Source organism: Schistocerca serialis, chromosome 5, assembly GCF_023864345.2.
Source record: "Schistocerca serialis cubense isolate TAMUIC-IGC-003099 chromosome 5, iqSchSeri2.2, whole genome shotgun sequence".
Lineage (NCBI taxonomy): Eukaryota > Metazoa > Arthropoda > Insecta > Orthoptera > Acrididae > Schistocerca > Schistocerca serialis.
The window spans coordinates 129,506,718-129,523,518 of record NC_064642.1 but is presented as its reverse complement, the minus strand read 5'-3'; the positions used below and the strand labels follow the sequence as shown (position 1 = coordinate 129,523,518).

The following is a 16,801-nucleotide window of genomic DNA, read 5'->3' as shown; positions in this document are numbered from 1 at the left end:
ACACTGTCCTCAAATGTGCAAGTTCCTTAGGCAAATTCTCTGCATCCGAAATCATATGTGCCCTGTGCACAAGGGTTTTAAGTACACTCATGGTATGGGATGGGTGATGGCAACTTGAAGAATGCAAATACAGATCAGTGTGAGTGGGCTTACGATAGACAGAATGTCCCACCATGCCATCACTCTTCTGTTTAACTAAAACATCCAGGAATGGAAGGCAGCTATCTTTCTCTAGTTCCATAGTAAATCAAATATTCTCATGGATGGAGTTAAGATAATGAAAAAACTCCATTAACTTTTCTTCTCCGTGGGGCTACACTATGAAAGTATCATCAACGTATCTCCAAAAAACTGTTGGTTTACAAACCACTGATTCAAGTGCTCTCTCCTCAAAATCCTCCATAAAAAGGTTAGCCACCAGAGGAGACAGAGGGCTGCCCATGGCGACACTGTCAGACTGTTCAAAATATTCCTGGTTAAACATAAAACAGTTTGAGGAAAGAACATGTCGAAACAATGCAGTGATGTCCGATTCAAACTGTTGACCAATTAGAATCAAGGAATCTGCAAGAGGTACTTTTGTGAAAATGGAAACTACAGAGCCCCCAGTCTGTTGATAAAATCAGCAGAGTTCCGTATATGATGTGAACATTTGCCAACAAATGGTCTCAACAAAGAAGGTAGATGTTTGGCTAAATCATATGTGGGTGCGTCAATGTTACTCACTATAGGCCTAAAGTCAGACCTTCTTTATGCACTTTAGGAAGATCATACAGTCTCGGTGGTATGCTGCCATGTGGTCTTAACTGCATTATGGTCTCTGGAGCTAATGAGGAAGAGTTCAAAACTGCTAACGAGGAAGAGTTCAAAAGCGCACACGTCCTCCATTGCACACGTGCTGTTGGGTCTTGATCAATTCTCCGATACATAGTACCACTAAGTAGACTATACATCTTCTCCAAATACAACCCATGAGATAACAAAATGGTAGAATTATCTATATCACCCTTCAGCACCACTATTTCCGGATCTTCTCGAAGGTTCCGTAGTGCAGCTCTTTCTTCAGCGGTTATATTACTGCATTGGGGAGGAGAATATTCGATTTACTGTGGAACTAGAGAGAGATGGCTGCCTTCCATTCCTGGATGTTTTAGTTAAACAGAAGAGTGACGGCACGGTGGGACATTCTGTCTATCGTAAGCCCACTCACACTGATTTGTATTTGCATTCTTCAAGTTGCCATTACCCATCCCATACCATAAGTGTACTTAAAACCCTTGTGCACAGGGCACATACAGCGTTGGATGCAGAGAATTTGCCTAAGGAACTTGCACACTTGGGGGTGGTTTTCATAGACAATGGGTACTCGACCCGGCAAATTAACTCGTCCTTCTCGACTAGAGCCAGGAACCAGGAAGTGAATAAAGAGGAGAACACGCCAGCCAAGTCCCTAGCTTTTCTTCCCTTTGTTGGAAATATCTCCTTCAAGATAGCGAGGATTCTTAATAATTTTCATGTGAAATTGGTGTTTCGTCCACCTTCTAAGATTTCGGATTTGCTGGGTTCAGTGAAGGATAATTTGTTACTATGGAAGGCGGGAATTTACAAAATACTGTGTCAATGTGGTATGGCCTGTATAGGACAGACAACATGACAACATGTACAGTGGAAGAGCGTTGTACAGAACATCAATGATGCACTCACAACCCAGTAAGTCTGCAGTTACAGAACATTGTATTTCTAATGGACATTCAATGGAGTACGACAAAACTTCGATTTTGGTCACAGCAACAACTTTTTGGGACACCATTATCAAAGAATCCATTGAAATACGCACTGCGGGAAATCTAAGGAACCATGACAGTGGTTACCACTTGAATAATGCATGGAATCCCATCATCTCCGAAATTTGCTCGAGATGAAGACGCCAGAAGACTTTGATAGCTGTGACCAGCGACAATACTGACGGCAAGTGAGTATTGCAGTTCCACCAGCAAGGGCGCTGTCACTGGGCAGTGTGGCCCTTCTGTCTCCGCGACTGCAATGCATGTGCGGCAGTACTATCAGCTCACTATATAAGATGGAGCAGTGAACGTCTTTGCCAGTCCTCGTTCGGCTCACCTGAAGATGGCTGGCAGTTGTGCAGCCAATAAATTGTGCAAGGAAGCTTACGACAACTGGCTGCAAGCCTGAACAGCCTGAAATCTTTTTGAACAGTTGATTTTCTGGGATAATTTCAAATTTTACAACATTCATATCTTTTGGATTGCTCCTTAAAAACTAAATGTTCAGATTAGGTAAGGTAAGTATTATATTTTTTCATTATTAATTTTTTATTGTTTCATTTGAAGTCAAATAACCATATAGGCATGGACACAGCAGTTTTATCATCTGAATTACTTATGTTAAGATGGTAATATTTCTATAAACTGGAATTATCTGTTTCAATACAATAGTTTTAGATATATTCATTTAATATTATTCTTACTTCATCAGTTTATATTAAAAATACCACTGCAACTAGTTCCTACTTTGGGGGTACCAGTCACATATGACCTTTTACAATCTTTATGAATATAATAGAGGGAAACATTCCACGTGGGAAAAAGATATATAAAACAAAGATGATGTGACTAACCAAACGAAAGTGCTGGCAGGTTGATAGACACACAAACAAACACAAACATACACACAAAATTCAAGCTTCCGCAACCAATGGTTGCTTCATCAGGAAAGAGGGAAGGAGAGGGAAAGACGAAAGGATGTGGGTTTTAAGGGAGAGGGTAAGGAGTCATTCCAATCCCGGGAGCGGAAAGACTTACCTTAGGGGGAAAAAAGGACAGGCATACACTCGCACACACACATATGTGCGGATGGATATGTGTGTGTGTGTGTGTGTGTGTGTGTGTGTGTGTGTGTGTGTGTGTGTGTGTGTGTGTGTGTGCGAGTGTATACAATCTTTATATATAAAAACAAAGATGAGGTGACTTACCGAACAAAAGCGCTGGCAGGTCGATAGACACACAATATGTGCGTGTGTGCGAGTGTATACCTGTCCTTTTTTCCCCCTAAGGTAAGTCTTTCCGCTCCCGGGATTGGAATGACTCCTTACCCTCTCCCTTAAAACCCACTTCCTTTCGTCTTCCCCTCTCCTTCCCTCTTTCCTGATGAGGCAACAGTTTGTTGCGAAAGCTTGAATTTTGTGTGTATGTTTGTGTTTGTTTGTGTGTCTATCGACCTGCCAGCGCTTTTGTTCGGTAAGTCACCTCATCTTTGTTTTTATATATAATTTTTCCCACGTGGAATGTTTCCTTCCATTATATTGTATACAATCTTTTATTTATATAACAACAGAGTTTGTTGGCCTTTGACCATATTATATTTAAGTTATCCATCTTACGTATTTCATTCCGTAACTATTCTTTCCAAAATAAATTAAAAAATATAAAGTTTGAAAACAGGTTTAAATAAACAGACAAAAGAAGGATTGATGGAACTATTGAACATAGAATGGTGCCTTTAGGAAAGGAAGAAAACATAGGTAGAGTCAGGGCTGTTTAGAATCTAAAAAGAAGATAGATGCCAAAGTCAGATTAAACTGATCTTGCACTTTCTGACAATATAAATACAAACACTTTAGCTCTCCAGCTGTTCATATACTTCAAAACTATTGCATTATATGTTGGAATTCTAGCCATAACAGCATTTGGCACACTAACAGCTACTCAACTCTATTACTCAGAGATACTCTAGGGCAAAGATACCACAGTAACACAAGGATACCTTACATTCCTCTATCAACTTCTTTTTCAAATTTGGCGAAAAATATTTGAAAAACAACAAACAAGAATAGGCAAAAACTTGTAGATAATAAAATTGGAAACTAAGAAAATCAGAAACTAACTTACTTCATAAGTGTTCCACATTAGTAAGGTACTAGACAATTTGTTAATTGTTTAGAACTAATGCAGGCTCTTACCCACTTTACAGGTACACCTGCTAACCAGAACTCATACTCATTTGATTCAGAATCCTCTGATTTCTTTAACCATAGCAGATGAACAAAATACAAAATAAGATTAACAATCAAATGTCACAACTAGACATGAGAAATCGATCACTTTATTATTCAATGCAACATCTATATTATCAGTCAATTTATGTCTCTAGTTCAACTTCATCAGCTGAAAGAAAATAGTACAGAAACCGAACAATACAATCAAAAAACATAACATGAAATACACATTTTGCCTCACTTGCACTATACACAAACACTTTTGTTTGAGGCATTGTTGATATGCCACTCATGGTCCATCATGTAAGGGCATTCATGGGTCTCACGTGGTAACCCAGGTGGTCATGTTGAGAAGCAGTAGCCATTGATCTGCCATAATCATCGGAGTTCATCAGGGGGACAGTCCCTCCATTGTATTAATGTCTAGATTCACTGATGTTGCTAGCTCTTGACATGTTGTTAACTTGAAGAAGTAAAGCAAACTGCACCTAAGTGTCCATCCATAAATAACATTAAAAAAATTAACTGTCATTCACACTTATGAAGTTAGTCCTGGCTGTCACTACAGTGTAATGAAGTTTTCAGTCTGCCATCTTTCTTCTTCCTTTTACTGTTCTTTCTCATACAATAAAATAAGTTCTATTTGTACTTCAGTGGCAAATATATGACATTTATGAAATAGTTTTGAGTCCTCTGTCTCACTTGGCTTCCTCGTCTCATCCATACTTCCATCTTCTCTCTTAACATGCCCTTTTTGGGTTTACTTGCCTTTTGTGGTATTTTGGTCTCTTTTCTTCAGTTTTGGTACAATTCTCTGTGATTTTCTGAGTGTTTATCTCTTCTTTAATGGGGCTTTCTTCCGCATCTAGATGCTGTTTTAAACTGCCATATTTTATGTGATCCATTTGTGCTTGCTTCCCATAGTCTTCATAGTATATTCTCACAAATGGCTAAATATCTTCTGTAGTATTGTTACCTTTAAATGCAGCTGTCTGCTCTCTTTTGCCCTTGCAAATTTTCACTGTGTTTTCTCCTAAATTAACCTCTACTTTGATTCAGTCATCCAGTCTGCTCCTGATGTGTCATCCACATATATATTTGGGACAACTAAGGACTCCATAGTTAACATTTCTTCCTGTGTTTCAGTTCCACTATGGTCCTCTGCTTGTGTATTGATTTTTTTTCTTTCAAACAGTCTTCGTGACCTAAATCTGTACTCACGCAGATTTCTTCATTCATATCTCTAGCTGTTTCTATTTGTTTTGTTTTAGTAGGTCTCTTTCAGAAGCTGTTTCTTGATTTTCAATTTCTAAATCTTCGCATCTGGGTGTATCTTCTTCTGGTTTATTAGATGATGACAATGAAAATCCTTCAAATTCTGTAATTCCTTTGGCCAAAATTCTATTCCTTTTTTCTCAATTTTTCTTCATATGCTCTCCATCATTCTTCCATTAATGCCTCTAGCCCTTTTTCCTATTTTTCCATTAATGCCTTGAATACCTTTGTTATTTATAATTCTCTAATAACTGTTTTCTTCTTCTGTTGTCCTTTACTTGACTCTCAACAACACATGCCATTGCATGTAGCATTATCTCCAGTTTCAACCATAATGAATAAGTTTGTAATAGTTCAGTCTTAACAGTGTGAACAGACATGTAAAGTACAGTCACTTTGAATTCTCATCTGTTATTCACACTCAAAATTTATGACTGTTTCAGTCAATTGTTCTCTCAGCATTTCTTTGCAAAAACTACTTTTTTCCTTATAAACTTACTTCTTGTCATTTTGCACTTTTACTACTGTGTGGCATGGTGTGCTCTATGACTTTAAAGGCTGCTCCTAGGTGTTCTTTTAGTTCCTTCTGACATTTCGTTTTTGCAAATACATTCCATTTATGTAATTCACATTTTTATTATTCTATTCAAATCCATTCTGACTTCTGGTCTGCTTCACTGCTTGACCACTCAGCAATAGGTACCATCCTGACTATGGTTGGCACATGCCTTTGATTGTTTTGCGATCATAATTCAACTTTTTAATAGCTCTCCCAGCTTGTCCTCATCATGAACTTCTACACTGAAGAGTATCCTGTCTCAGTCACCACACGTAAGGCTCTAATCAGAGGGGAGGAGTAAATAGCAAACAGATAAGTTTGAAGGCAAACAATGCAACAATCATCAGTATGAAGTAAATAACTCTCCACAATCGACAGTTGCATCAAAACACTATTTATTACACTGAACTTGCCTCCTCTTTACAATATATATACAAACACTTTATCACTCCAGCTTTTCATATACTTCCAAACTATTTCATTATATCTCAGCACTCCAGCCACAACAACCATTCAACATGCTAGCTGCTACTCACATCTATTACTCAACAATTACCATAGTGCAAAGATATTGCAGTAAAGTAAGAATACCTTATGGGAAGGTGCCTTTAGTGTTGAGACAGAGGACAGAGATGTCCACCAATTCTACAGAGAGGACACCACCAGCTTCGTACCCACAGGCACTGAAACTGATTCTAACACACTACTATTGAAATCCTATGGAGACAGTAGCAAGGAAAGTAATAACTTCTGTCCAATACATGGACTAAATGACAAAAAGGGTCGACTTGTTAGCTTGGTACACCTTTTGCTTGTTTTAAATCCTTTAGACAAGTCAGGATAAGCAAGTGGCTTGACTGCTTATATCTAGTTGAACTAACATCCTTCCCAAAAAAATTGATACAGACTCAAATGTAGCATTCAGTAAATTCAAAACAGTACAAATCCCCTTGTAAAAAGTCCATACCAATTATTATTACCATCCAACAGAAGATTGTAAAAACCTCTAATTAGATTTTAACAGTTAATAAATTAAACCTACAGAACCCATTATAAAATACAGTAAGTTATATTCCACAAAACTTCATTCATAATTGTTCTTGAACAGACACAAACATTAAAGTAGATAATAATCTTACTCTAAGCTTTTCATTGGACTGACATTATCAGTCAATTAAATCTCAAGGTAATGACCTGTCTCAATGATAATGGTAATCTCCAGTTGTGTAGGTCCTAATTGTGGGACTTCCCCAAGGTAGTGTTATAGGCCCTTTGTTGTTTCTTACCTATATAAAAGATTTAGGAGACAATCTGAGTAGCCATCTTAGGTTGTTTGCAGATGACACTGTTGTTTATCGACTAATAAAGTAATCAGATATCATCAAATATCATCAAGGTGTTCACACAACCATAGAGCCATTGCTCTGTCATCAATGGCTACTCAATACAAGAGCTTCACTGAAGCAGCAAAGGAAGAGATTTTCTTGTTGCATTCATAAAATAATTTAATGACAATTAATCTTCAGGAAAGTCAGCATGTAATCTAATTTTTCATTCAAAAACAAAACACATCCACATAAAGTTTCATTATATACATCAAACTCTTTGAATTGTTCACTCACTGAACCTATAATATCAACCAGCAGAGTGCAAAGTGGCAGATATATTGGTGAACCTCTTCCTGCACCAAAACATGAGAAGAGTGTTGAAGGAAATTTTTCTTTGACGGGGCATGATGAGATGTGAATTGTTACTTTCATGTGTTTTCTTCGGCATATGCTGCTACAGTAGCTCCTATGTGACATTCATATACAATCATTTGCTCAACGAAAGGTCTGTATCCAAAGACTGGAAAGTTGCACAGGTCACACCAATATTCAAGAAAAGTACTAGGAATAATCCACTAAATTACAGGTCCATATCATTAACATTGATATGCAGCAGGATTAGGTATTACCTTGAAGAAGATGGTCTATTGATGCAAGTCAGCATGGGTTTAGGAAACATTGTTCTTGTTAAACACAACTAGCTCTTTACTCACACAAAGTGCTGAGTGCTATTGACAAGGAAATTCAAATTGATTCCATCTAGACTTCCAGAAGGCTTTTGACACTGTACCACATAAGCAGCTTGTAGTGAAATTGCATGCTTTTGGAATATTGTCTCATTTATGTGACTGCATTCATGATTTCCTGTCAGAGAGGTCACAGTTCATAGTAATTGTCGGAAAGTCATTGAGTAAAACAGAAGTGATTTCTGGCATTCCCCAAGGTAGTGTTATAGGCTCTTTGCTGTTTCTTATCTATATAAAATATTTAGAAGACAATCTGAGTAGCCATCTTGGGTTGTTTGCAGATGATGTTGTCATTTGTCGACTTATAAAGTCATCAGAAGATCAAAACAAATTGCAGAACAATTTAGAAAAGATATCTGAATGGTGCAAAATTGACAATTGACCCTAAATAAAGAAAAGTGTGAAGTCATCCACATGAGTGCTACAAGGAGTCTGTTACACTTCAGTTACAACGATAAAACAGTCAAATCTATATTATACTACCATAAATGCCTAGGAATTACAATTATGACCAAATTAAATTGGAAGGAACACATAGAAGATATTGTGGGAAAGGCTAACCAAAGACTACATTTTATTGACAGGACACTTAGAAAATGTAACAGATCTACTAAAGAGACTGCCTGCTTTACGATTTTCCATCCTCTTTTAGAATACTGCTGTGTGGTGTAGGATCCTTATCAGATGGGATTGACAGAGTACACCTAGAAAGTTCAAAGAAGGGCAGCGCATCTTGTATTATCACAAAATAGGGGAGATAGTGTCACTGAAATGATACGGGATTTGAGGTGGCCATCACTAAAACAAAGGTGTTTTTCATTGTGGTGGAATCTTCTCATGAAATTTCAATCACCAACTTTCTCTTCCAAATATGAAAATACTTTGTTCATGCTGACCTGCATCGGGAAAAACGATCACCTTAATAACATAAGGGAAATCAGAACTCACACAAAAAGATATAGGTGTTTGTTTTTTTCCACATGCTGTACAAGACTGGAATAATAGATAATTATTTAGAAAGTGTTCGATGAACCATCTGCCAGGCACTTAAATGTGATATGCAGAGTATCCATGTAAAAGTAGATGTAGATGTTCCTGTACTTCAGATTAATGAAACCATGCACTCCTTTCAGTGTGAATAGATATACATTTTATGTCAAATGAGTGGCAGAAAATTTTCTCAATTTAACACTTTATGTAAATGCCAATGTGAACTTCATGACAGCTTTCATTTTATAATATTATATTGTACATAAAGTTCTGAAATATACTTTATGCATTGATTGCATTCTTAATAAATTAATGAGGTTTAATTTATGCATGTGGTTCTTGTAGGTCTCATGAAATCATTGTAAACATTGTGTGCAGGTGTCTAAATACAGTATAATGATTCAGACTCTTCTTAGTTAATCAATGTTTTGAAAGTTAAGTTGTTATGCAGTGTTTGTAGTACAACCTGACACAGATAATGAAGGTTTTATTTTTTCCAGGGGATGATAAAGTGAATGCACAGAATGTAACAAAAATTATATTTGTCAGTGGAAAACATTATTATGCTCTGGAAGCACAGAGACAGAAGTTGAACGTGAAAGATGTCGCAATTGTGAGAGTGGAAGGACTGTCACCTTTTCCTCTTAAGCAGTTACAACAGGAAATTGCAAAATATAAGTTTGCAAAAGGTAAATGGAAGTCCTAGATGCAAATATGTTTGATGCACCTAGATGTTGCGGAAGGCAAAATGTGTCATTCATTGACATTCTTCTTGATTTTATTCGTGATTGGCAGTTGAGTAAATGTGCACATGGGTGCTTGAAGTTTGAACATTAGATCAATCTAGAGATGCTGAAGAAATGTAAGGATATCATTGTGTTCAACATATTTTTTTCTGGTTGTAGTGTTCATTTGGAGTCAAGAAGAACATCAGAACATGGGTGCATGGAATTTTGCAAGAACTCGATTTGAAAATCTTCTTGGTAGAAAGGTATGATGAACACTGAATAATTAAAGATTATATAGGTGGAGAGTCAAGGCCTATTAGTAAAGTTATATTCTGTGATTATATTTTGTATTATTCCTTGAAGTTGCTGTTTGGAATTTTGGGTTTGGGCAATTATTATAAACTACCTTAGTGCCTGCTGCTTCACTTGTGCAGACTGCATGATCTGCACAGATTTTTTTTAAATTGAATTTCTATGTTGTTCACAAATTGCAACACCTTATAAACTTCTACAATAATTAAGGCCTTAGAACCACAGTCTTTTCTAAATGTACTTCTAGCCAAAAGCAAGTGTGGTAATTGGAGTCCAATGTTTTTGTTAATCATGCCTTTTGTATTCTCATGGAGACATTTCTGTAGAAACTTTCATCCCCTAATACATATTTCTTTATATGTAACTGAGGACTGAAAGACGAATTTTCATAGATTTAGTTGTTGAGTTTCTCCTGGCGTAATTGTTGATCGAACAGTGCACGGGTGTACTGCCGGTTCATTGTGTCCAACTGGCAGTACACCCATGGATGTTTGCTCATAGATTTAGCTATAAAAGGAGACAAGTAAAAGACTGTGGGTTTGCACGTGGAACAGAAGGCTGTGGAGTGGGAACAGGGAAGGGGATAGGTGAGTGAAGAACACTTGATAAGGAAGGGTGAGGCAAGGAGGGTTATGGGAATGCAGGATATATTTAAGGGAGAGTTCCCACCTATGCAGTTCAGAAAACTGGTGTTGGTAGGAAGGATACAGATGGCACAGGCTGTGAAGCAGTCATTAAAATGAAGGACACTGTGTTGGGCAGTGTGCTCAGCAACTGGATGGTCCAGCTGTTTCTTGGTCATTCATGCGGACAGACAACTTGCCAGTTGTCATGCCCACGTAGAATGAAGCACAGTGGTAGCAGCTTATGTTGTAGATCACATGACTGTTTTCACAGGTAGCCTTGCTTTTGATCAATAAGTGATGCTTGTGATCAGACTGGAGTAGATGGTGATGGGAGGATGTAAGAACATCTCTTGCTTCTAGGTCTATTACAGGGATATGAGACATGAGACAAAGGAGTTGGGAACAGGACTTGTGTACGAATGGACGAGGATATCATGTAGGTTTGGTAGGTGGTGGAAAACCACTGTGGGAGGGATGGGGAGGATAGTGGGTAAGACAACCTCATTTCATGGCATGACAAGAGGTAGTGGAAACCCTGGTGGAGAATGTGATTGAGTTGCTCCAGTCCTGAGTGGTATTGAGTAATGAAGGGAATGCTTCTCTATGGCCGGATGGTGGGGCTTTGGAAGGTGCTGGGTGACTGGAGGGATAAGGCACGGGAGATCTGTTTCTGTACAATGTTGGGAGGGTAATTACGGTCTGTGGAGGCTTTATTGAGACCCTTGGTATATTTTGAGCGGGACTGCTTCTCACCACAGATGCAACAGCCGTGGGTGGCTAGGCTGTATGGAACGGACTTCTTGGTGGAGGTATTGCTGGTGGTTGGTAGGTTTGATATGGATGGAGGTACTTACACAGGTGGAGGCCAACATTGAGGAAGGTGCTTTTTGGGCCGATGAGGACCAGATGAAGCAAATGGGAGAGAAGGTGTTGAGGTTCTGAAGGAATGTGGATAGGATGTCCTCAACTTCATTCCAGATCATGAAGATGACATCAATGATCTGAACCAGGTGAGGGGTCCTCAGTGAATCTGAAACAAGTGAGGGGTGAACTTCTGGATGGTTAGGAAGGATTGCTCTAGATGGCAAATGAATGGCGTAGGATAGTGCCATGTGTGTGCCCATTGCCATACCCTGGATATGTATGTAGGAGAGGCATTCAAAGGAGAACTAATTGTGAGTGAGGATGTAGTTGGTCATGGGGACCAGGAAGGAAGTCGTAAGTTTGGAATCCATATGCCACTGGGAAAGGTAGAGTTGAATAGTGGCTAGACCTTGGGTATTAGGGATATTAGTGTAAAGGGAGGTGGCATCAATAGTGAGGAGCAGAGCACCATGTTGTAAAGGAACAAGAACTGTGGAGAATCTGTGGAGGAAATGGTTGGTATCTTTTGTATAGGAGGATAGGTTGCAGGAAATAGGCTGAGAGTACTGGTCCATGAGAGCAGAGATTGTCTCACTGGTGGCACAGTAACTGGCTACTATGGGGCATCCTGGGTGGTTGTGTTTATGGTCTTTAGGAAGCATGTAGAAGGTAGGACTGCGGGGAGTGGCAGGGTTGAGAAGAGAGAGAGATAACTGGGAGAGGTTCAGATGGGCCTAAGGATTTGAGGAGAGACTGGAGATCCTGTTAGGTGTCTGGAATGGGGTCACTGTTGAAGGGTTGGTGGTTGGATCAAACTGACAGCTGGCAGCATCCTTCTGTCAGATAATCCTTGCAGTTCAAAACAACAGTGGTGGTGCATTTGTCAGCAGATAGGATGATAAGGTTGGGATCAGATTTTAGGTGGTGGATTGCGATTTTTTCTGTTCATTTAAGTTTGGTTTGCATGTTGAGGGATTTAAGGAATGATTGTGAGGCAAGGTTCAAGGTTAAGAAATTCTGGAAAGTTAACATGGAGTGATTTGGGGGCAGTGGGGGTGGATCATGGTTGGCAGGAGGGGTGGACTGAGTAAGAAAGGGAACACATTGGTCTTAGGTAAAGTCTGATTAGTAGGGTTGGTGGCAAAAAAGGTTTTTCCACTGTACGGGTTGGGAAAAGGCGAGAGTCTTTAACAAGTCCAGAATGTTGAATTTGGGAGTGGAGGAAAAGATGAGGCCATTGGAAAGCACTGATTCTTTTGCAGGGCTAAGGCTTTTGGAGGAAAGGTTCATGACCGTGTTTCGGGTCTGTTAAGATTCTAAATTCTCTATGGTGGTGGTGGGGAGGGGGGAGGGAGTTTTTGAGAGTGGGGTAAATGAAGTAGGTTTGCAAGACAGGGTTTGTCTGCTATGAGGTGATGTGGGGGAGATTTGGAGGCTGCTGCAGATGTGGTGGATAGTGGTATTCCAAGGTGGAAGTAGAAAGTGAACAGGTCGGCATTGTGCATTTTGTTCTAGTTCCTGGAGGAGCTATGTGTTAGATGGGATCCAGGAATTTGGGACCACACAATATCAGAACTTTATGGATGAAGAGGAGGTATCTGTAAGGAGGTTTGGGCCCGATTGACATGGTTCAGAGGGACTGTGTTGGCGAGAGTTGGGGACTGGTGGAATCTGAACAGGTAGAGGTCATATTTGGGGGAGGGGAGGTTCCATGAGCCAAGCAACAGTGCAGGAGCTGTATGTGGGACTGGGTTGCAGCTAGGGGTAAGGAAACTTTTCTGTATTGACACAGATGGAAGGAAAAAGGATATGTGGTAGAGCATAAATATGCGTAAAAATATGTAAATAACGTAGAAATACATGCAAAAAATTTCACAAAAGTGCACCAAAATACGTGAGAAAAATAAAAAAAAGAGGAAAGATGATGTAGGGAGAAGCAATATGAAACCTGATGGTGTAGGCCAATAGGGAAAGGCAAAAGTGAACTAAAGTCATCATGAAAATGCAATGAGACCAAAGATAAAAATAAATAATAAGATTGTAACATGAGGTTCAGGTCTGTGGGTGGATTTATATGAAGGTGGGGGACAGCACATGTACCTAGTTCACATCAGATTAGTATGTGTGAACTGGAATGAGAGGGCAGGAAGAGTGGGGGGAGGGGGGAAAGGATGAGGTAGAAGTTCGTGTGACACAGGAAAGTAAGGAAAACAACAAACGAAAATACATGAGAGTGACCCAAGGAGAGTGATCAATTTAATGTTCAACGATTAATGATGTTTGCTTGAGTAATGTGGCACATGAGATTCTGCACCAACTATCAACACAGTCTTGTAGCCACATGTTGTGTGTGGAGGGGATGGCTGATACAGTGTGGCCCGTAAGTGAGAGGGTGGAGTGCTGTTTGGAAGGCAACATATAGAACACAGGAAAGAAGAGAAAGGAAAGGGCAGACACTGAGTATAGGAGCATTAGAAAATACTAACAAAGAAAAACAGCATTGGGTTACAGGATGGAAGAAAAGCCATTAGGCAAAATCAAACACTGGAATATCCAGGATGGAACAGTGACAGAATTATGAAAAGAGTAGTTTGCTACTCACCACATAGCAGAGATGTTAAACGACAGACAGGCACCACAAAAAGACTATTGAACACGTAAGCTTTTGCTTAGAAGGCCTTCTTCTGAAACAGAAAACATACACACTCACATTCACGCAAATGTAGCACACACACACACACACACACACACACACACACACACATGGCCACTGTCTTTGGTTGAAGGGGTCAGACTGTGAGCAACTGCACATGATGGGAGAAATTGGTGGTCCCCACCACCAATTTCTCCCATCATGTGCAGTTGCTCACAATCTGACCCCTTCAACCAAAGACAGTGGCCATGTGTGTAAGGAAGAGGCTGGCGCAGGAAGGGGGAGGGAGAGCAGGGTACAGGTGGGGGCAGTAAACTGCTGTTTGTGGGAGCATACAGGAACAAGATGGAGAAAGGGTAGGGCAGCTAGGTGCAGTTGAGTGATTCAACAATGGAGTGCAGGGAGGGGGAGGGGGGGGCGGAAAAGGAGAGAAGCAAAAAAGACTGGGGGTGTGCTTGTGGAATAGAAGGATGTGGAACGGGAACAGGGAAAGTGATAGGTGGGTTAAGGACAATATTAATGAAATTTGAGACCAGGAGGGTTATGGGAACACAGGATATATTACAGGAAGAGTTGCCACGTGCACAATTCAGAAAAGCTGGTGTTGATGGGATGAATCCAGATGGCAAAGGCTGTGAAGCAATCATTGAAATTAAGAATGTTGGTTAAGTCAGGGAGCATGCCTGTAATGATTTTTCAACTTAAAACTTGATAATGTTGAATTCATGAAGAAAAAAGAGTGCAGGAACAAAAATTAGAACATCTGGAATGGGTTGCACACCTCACAGTTTAAATGGACTTGGCTGCACACTGCCCACAATAAGACATTGCAAAGAAGCAGCTTTTGTCTCATTTTATGGGGATGTGTTTAAAAAGAAAATCACATTGTGGAAAGCGACACATTCTGACAAATGCAATCCAGTTCTCTAGGCTCACTAGCATTAAAGAAAACACAAAGTTTGAAGAATTCATTGTGTCCTTGAAAGAATTACAGGGATAGTTTTCTAAACATTTTGAGGACACTGCTAATCTTAGACCATTTACTGTTTCAGTTGAAAGTGCCCCTGTGCATGTGCATACATAACTGATTGACCTGCAGGATAATTGTTGTTTTATGTTAAATTTGTATTATTTTATGCTCTAGAGCTCTGCTTAAATGTTGACATATAGTAGTTTTGTACATCTACATCTACATGGATACTCTGCAAATCACATTTAAGTGCTTGGCAGAGGCTTCATCGAACCACCTTCACAATTCTCTATTATTCCAATCTCGTATGGCATGAGGAAAGAATGAACACCTATATCTTTCCGTACGAGCTCTGATTTCCCTTTATTTATCATGGTGATCGTTCCACCCTATGTAGGTCGGTGTCAACAAAATATTTTTGCATTCGGAGGAGAAAGTTGGTGATTGGAATTTTGTGAGAAGATTCCGTTGCAACAAAAAAATCCCTTTCTTTTAATGATTTCCAGCCCAAATCCTGTATCATTTCTGTGACACTCTCTCCCATATTTCACGTTAATACAAAATGTGCTGCCTTTGCCTTTCTTTGAACTTTTTCGATGTACTCCTGCGACGGATTTTTTACGTGCGTGCGTGCGATGCACCAATTGCGAAGGATTTTACGTTGCTGCTGCAATGCTATTTCTTTTATATTTTTTGTTCACCTACCTCTTTACAGTGGTAGATTTTTGCACATAAACTCCTGACTGCAGCTACTTACGAGATCACAGAAAAGCAGTGTTGAGGAAACTGTAACCTCATAGCTACACGCCGGAGGCCGCTATAAGTAAAATTTGCTGAAAATTTTCTATGTACTTTAAAGAAATGATTCGGAAAGGGGGTGTCACTCGTACTTTAAACATGAAGTTCAAATTTAAACCTTCAGTAGATCTTTATTGCTGTTAAGCAAGATCATCAGCCCACATTTACGAAAATTACTAAAGTTTCTGCTCACAGTTATCACCATACCTAAAACAGCCAGAACTTTTACCTTCCCAAATTCTGAAACCAATTACTTGTAACACAGTCAATGATTGGCCAATTACGAGTACTTGTGCACATGATATTCAGTGGTTGTCTTTAGTTAAAGTTTATGCTCGCCATAAAATACTCAGTATGAATATACTCAGTACCGCCACGCTATATAATTCAAAGTTCACTCGCGATTTTTGTCAGAACAAATTATCACAACACTCTAAAGTTTTCATAAACAGTTTCTGGTCACTACCAGATACCATTAACACTGGACCATAACGCGGAAGTCATCCCGAGACTTCATCTTACACATAATGCAAAAAGTCACATCCAGCATAACTGCCTCCAATCAAAGCTAGCTCGCGACTCTCCTTTCACTCTCCCACACTCAAAACTATTTCACCTCGCTAGGCGGCCAACCGTCTCGCTTCTCATTGGCTGTCAGCACTTACAACCAATGAGAACTCACTTCTAGGGCGTGGCTCGCGCCAAAATCTAGCAAGCACCAACCAATTCTCTAGGCTCATTGACGTCATCAAATTAAGTAACACAAAACTCTCTAATTAAATAAACAAAACAAAATGAACTATAAGCTTTACTCTACATCTGGAAATTTATTATGTAGTTGCGAATGTCTTATACGTAAGCACACATACTTGGATATCTGACATTCACTAGTAGGGGAACCACTAATGGATTCGTTCCCACGTTACAGAGTTGGAAC

General features: G+C 39.5%; 1 protein-coding gene across 1 annotated transcript in view; it reads left to right on the top strand.

Moving 5' to 3' along the window:
- LOC126481579 (probable 2-oxoglutarate dehydrogenase E1 component DHKTD1 homolog, mitochondrial) overlaps positions 1-16,801 on the top strand; it is a 335,870-nt gene that overhangs the window by 300,035 nt on the left and 19,034 nt on the right. The window contains exons 17-18 of the mRNA XM_050105438.1: positions 9,414-9,602; positions 9,819-9,904. Coding sequence (XP_049961395.1) covers positions 9,414-9,602; positions 9,819-9,904 — 275 coding nt within the window. The remainder of the gene's footprint in view (positions 1-9,413; positions 9,603-9,818; positions 9,905-16,801) is intronic.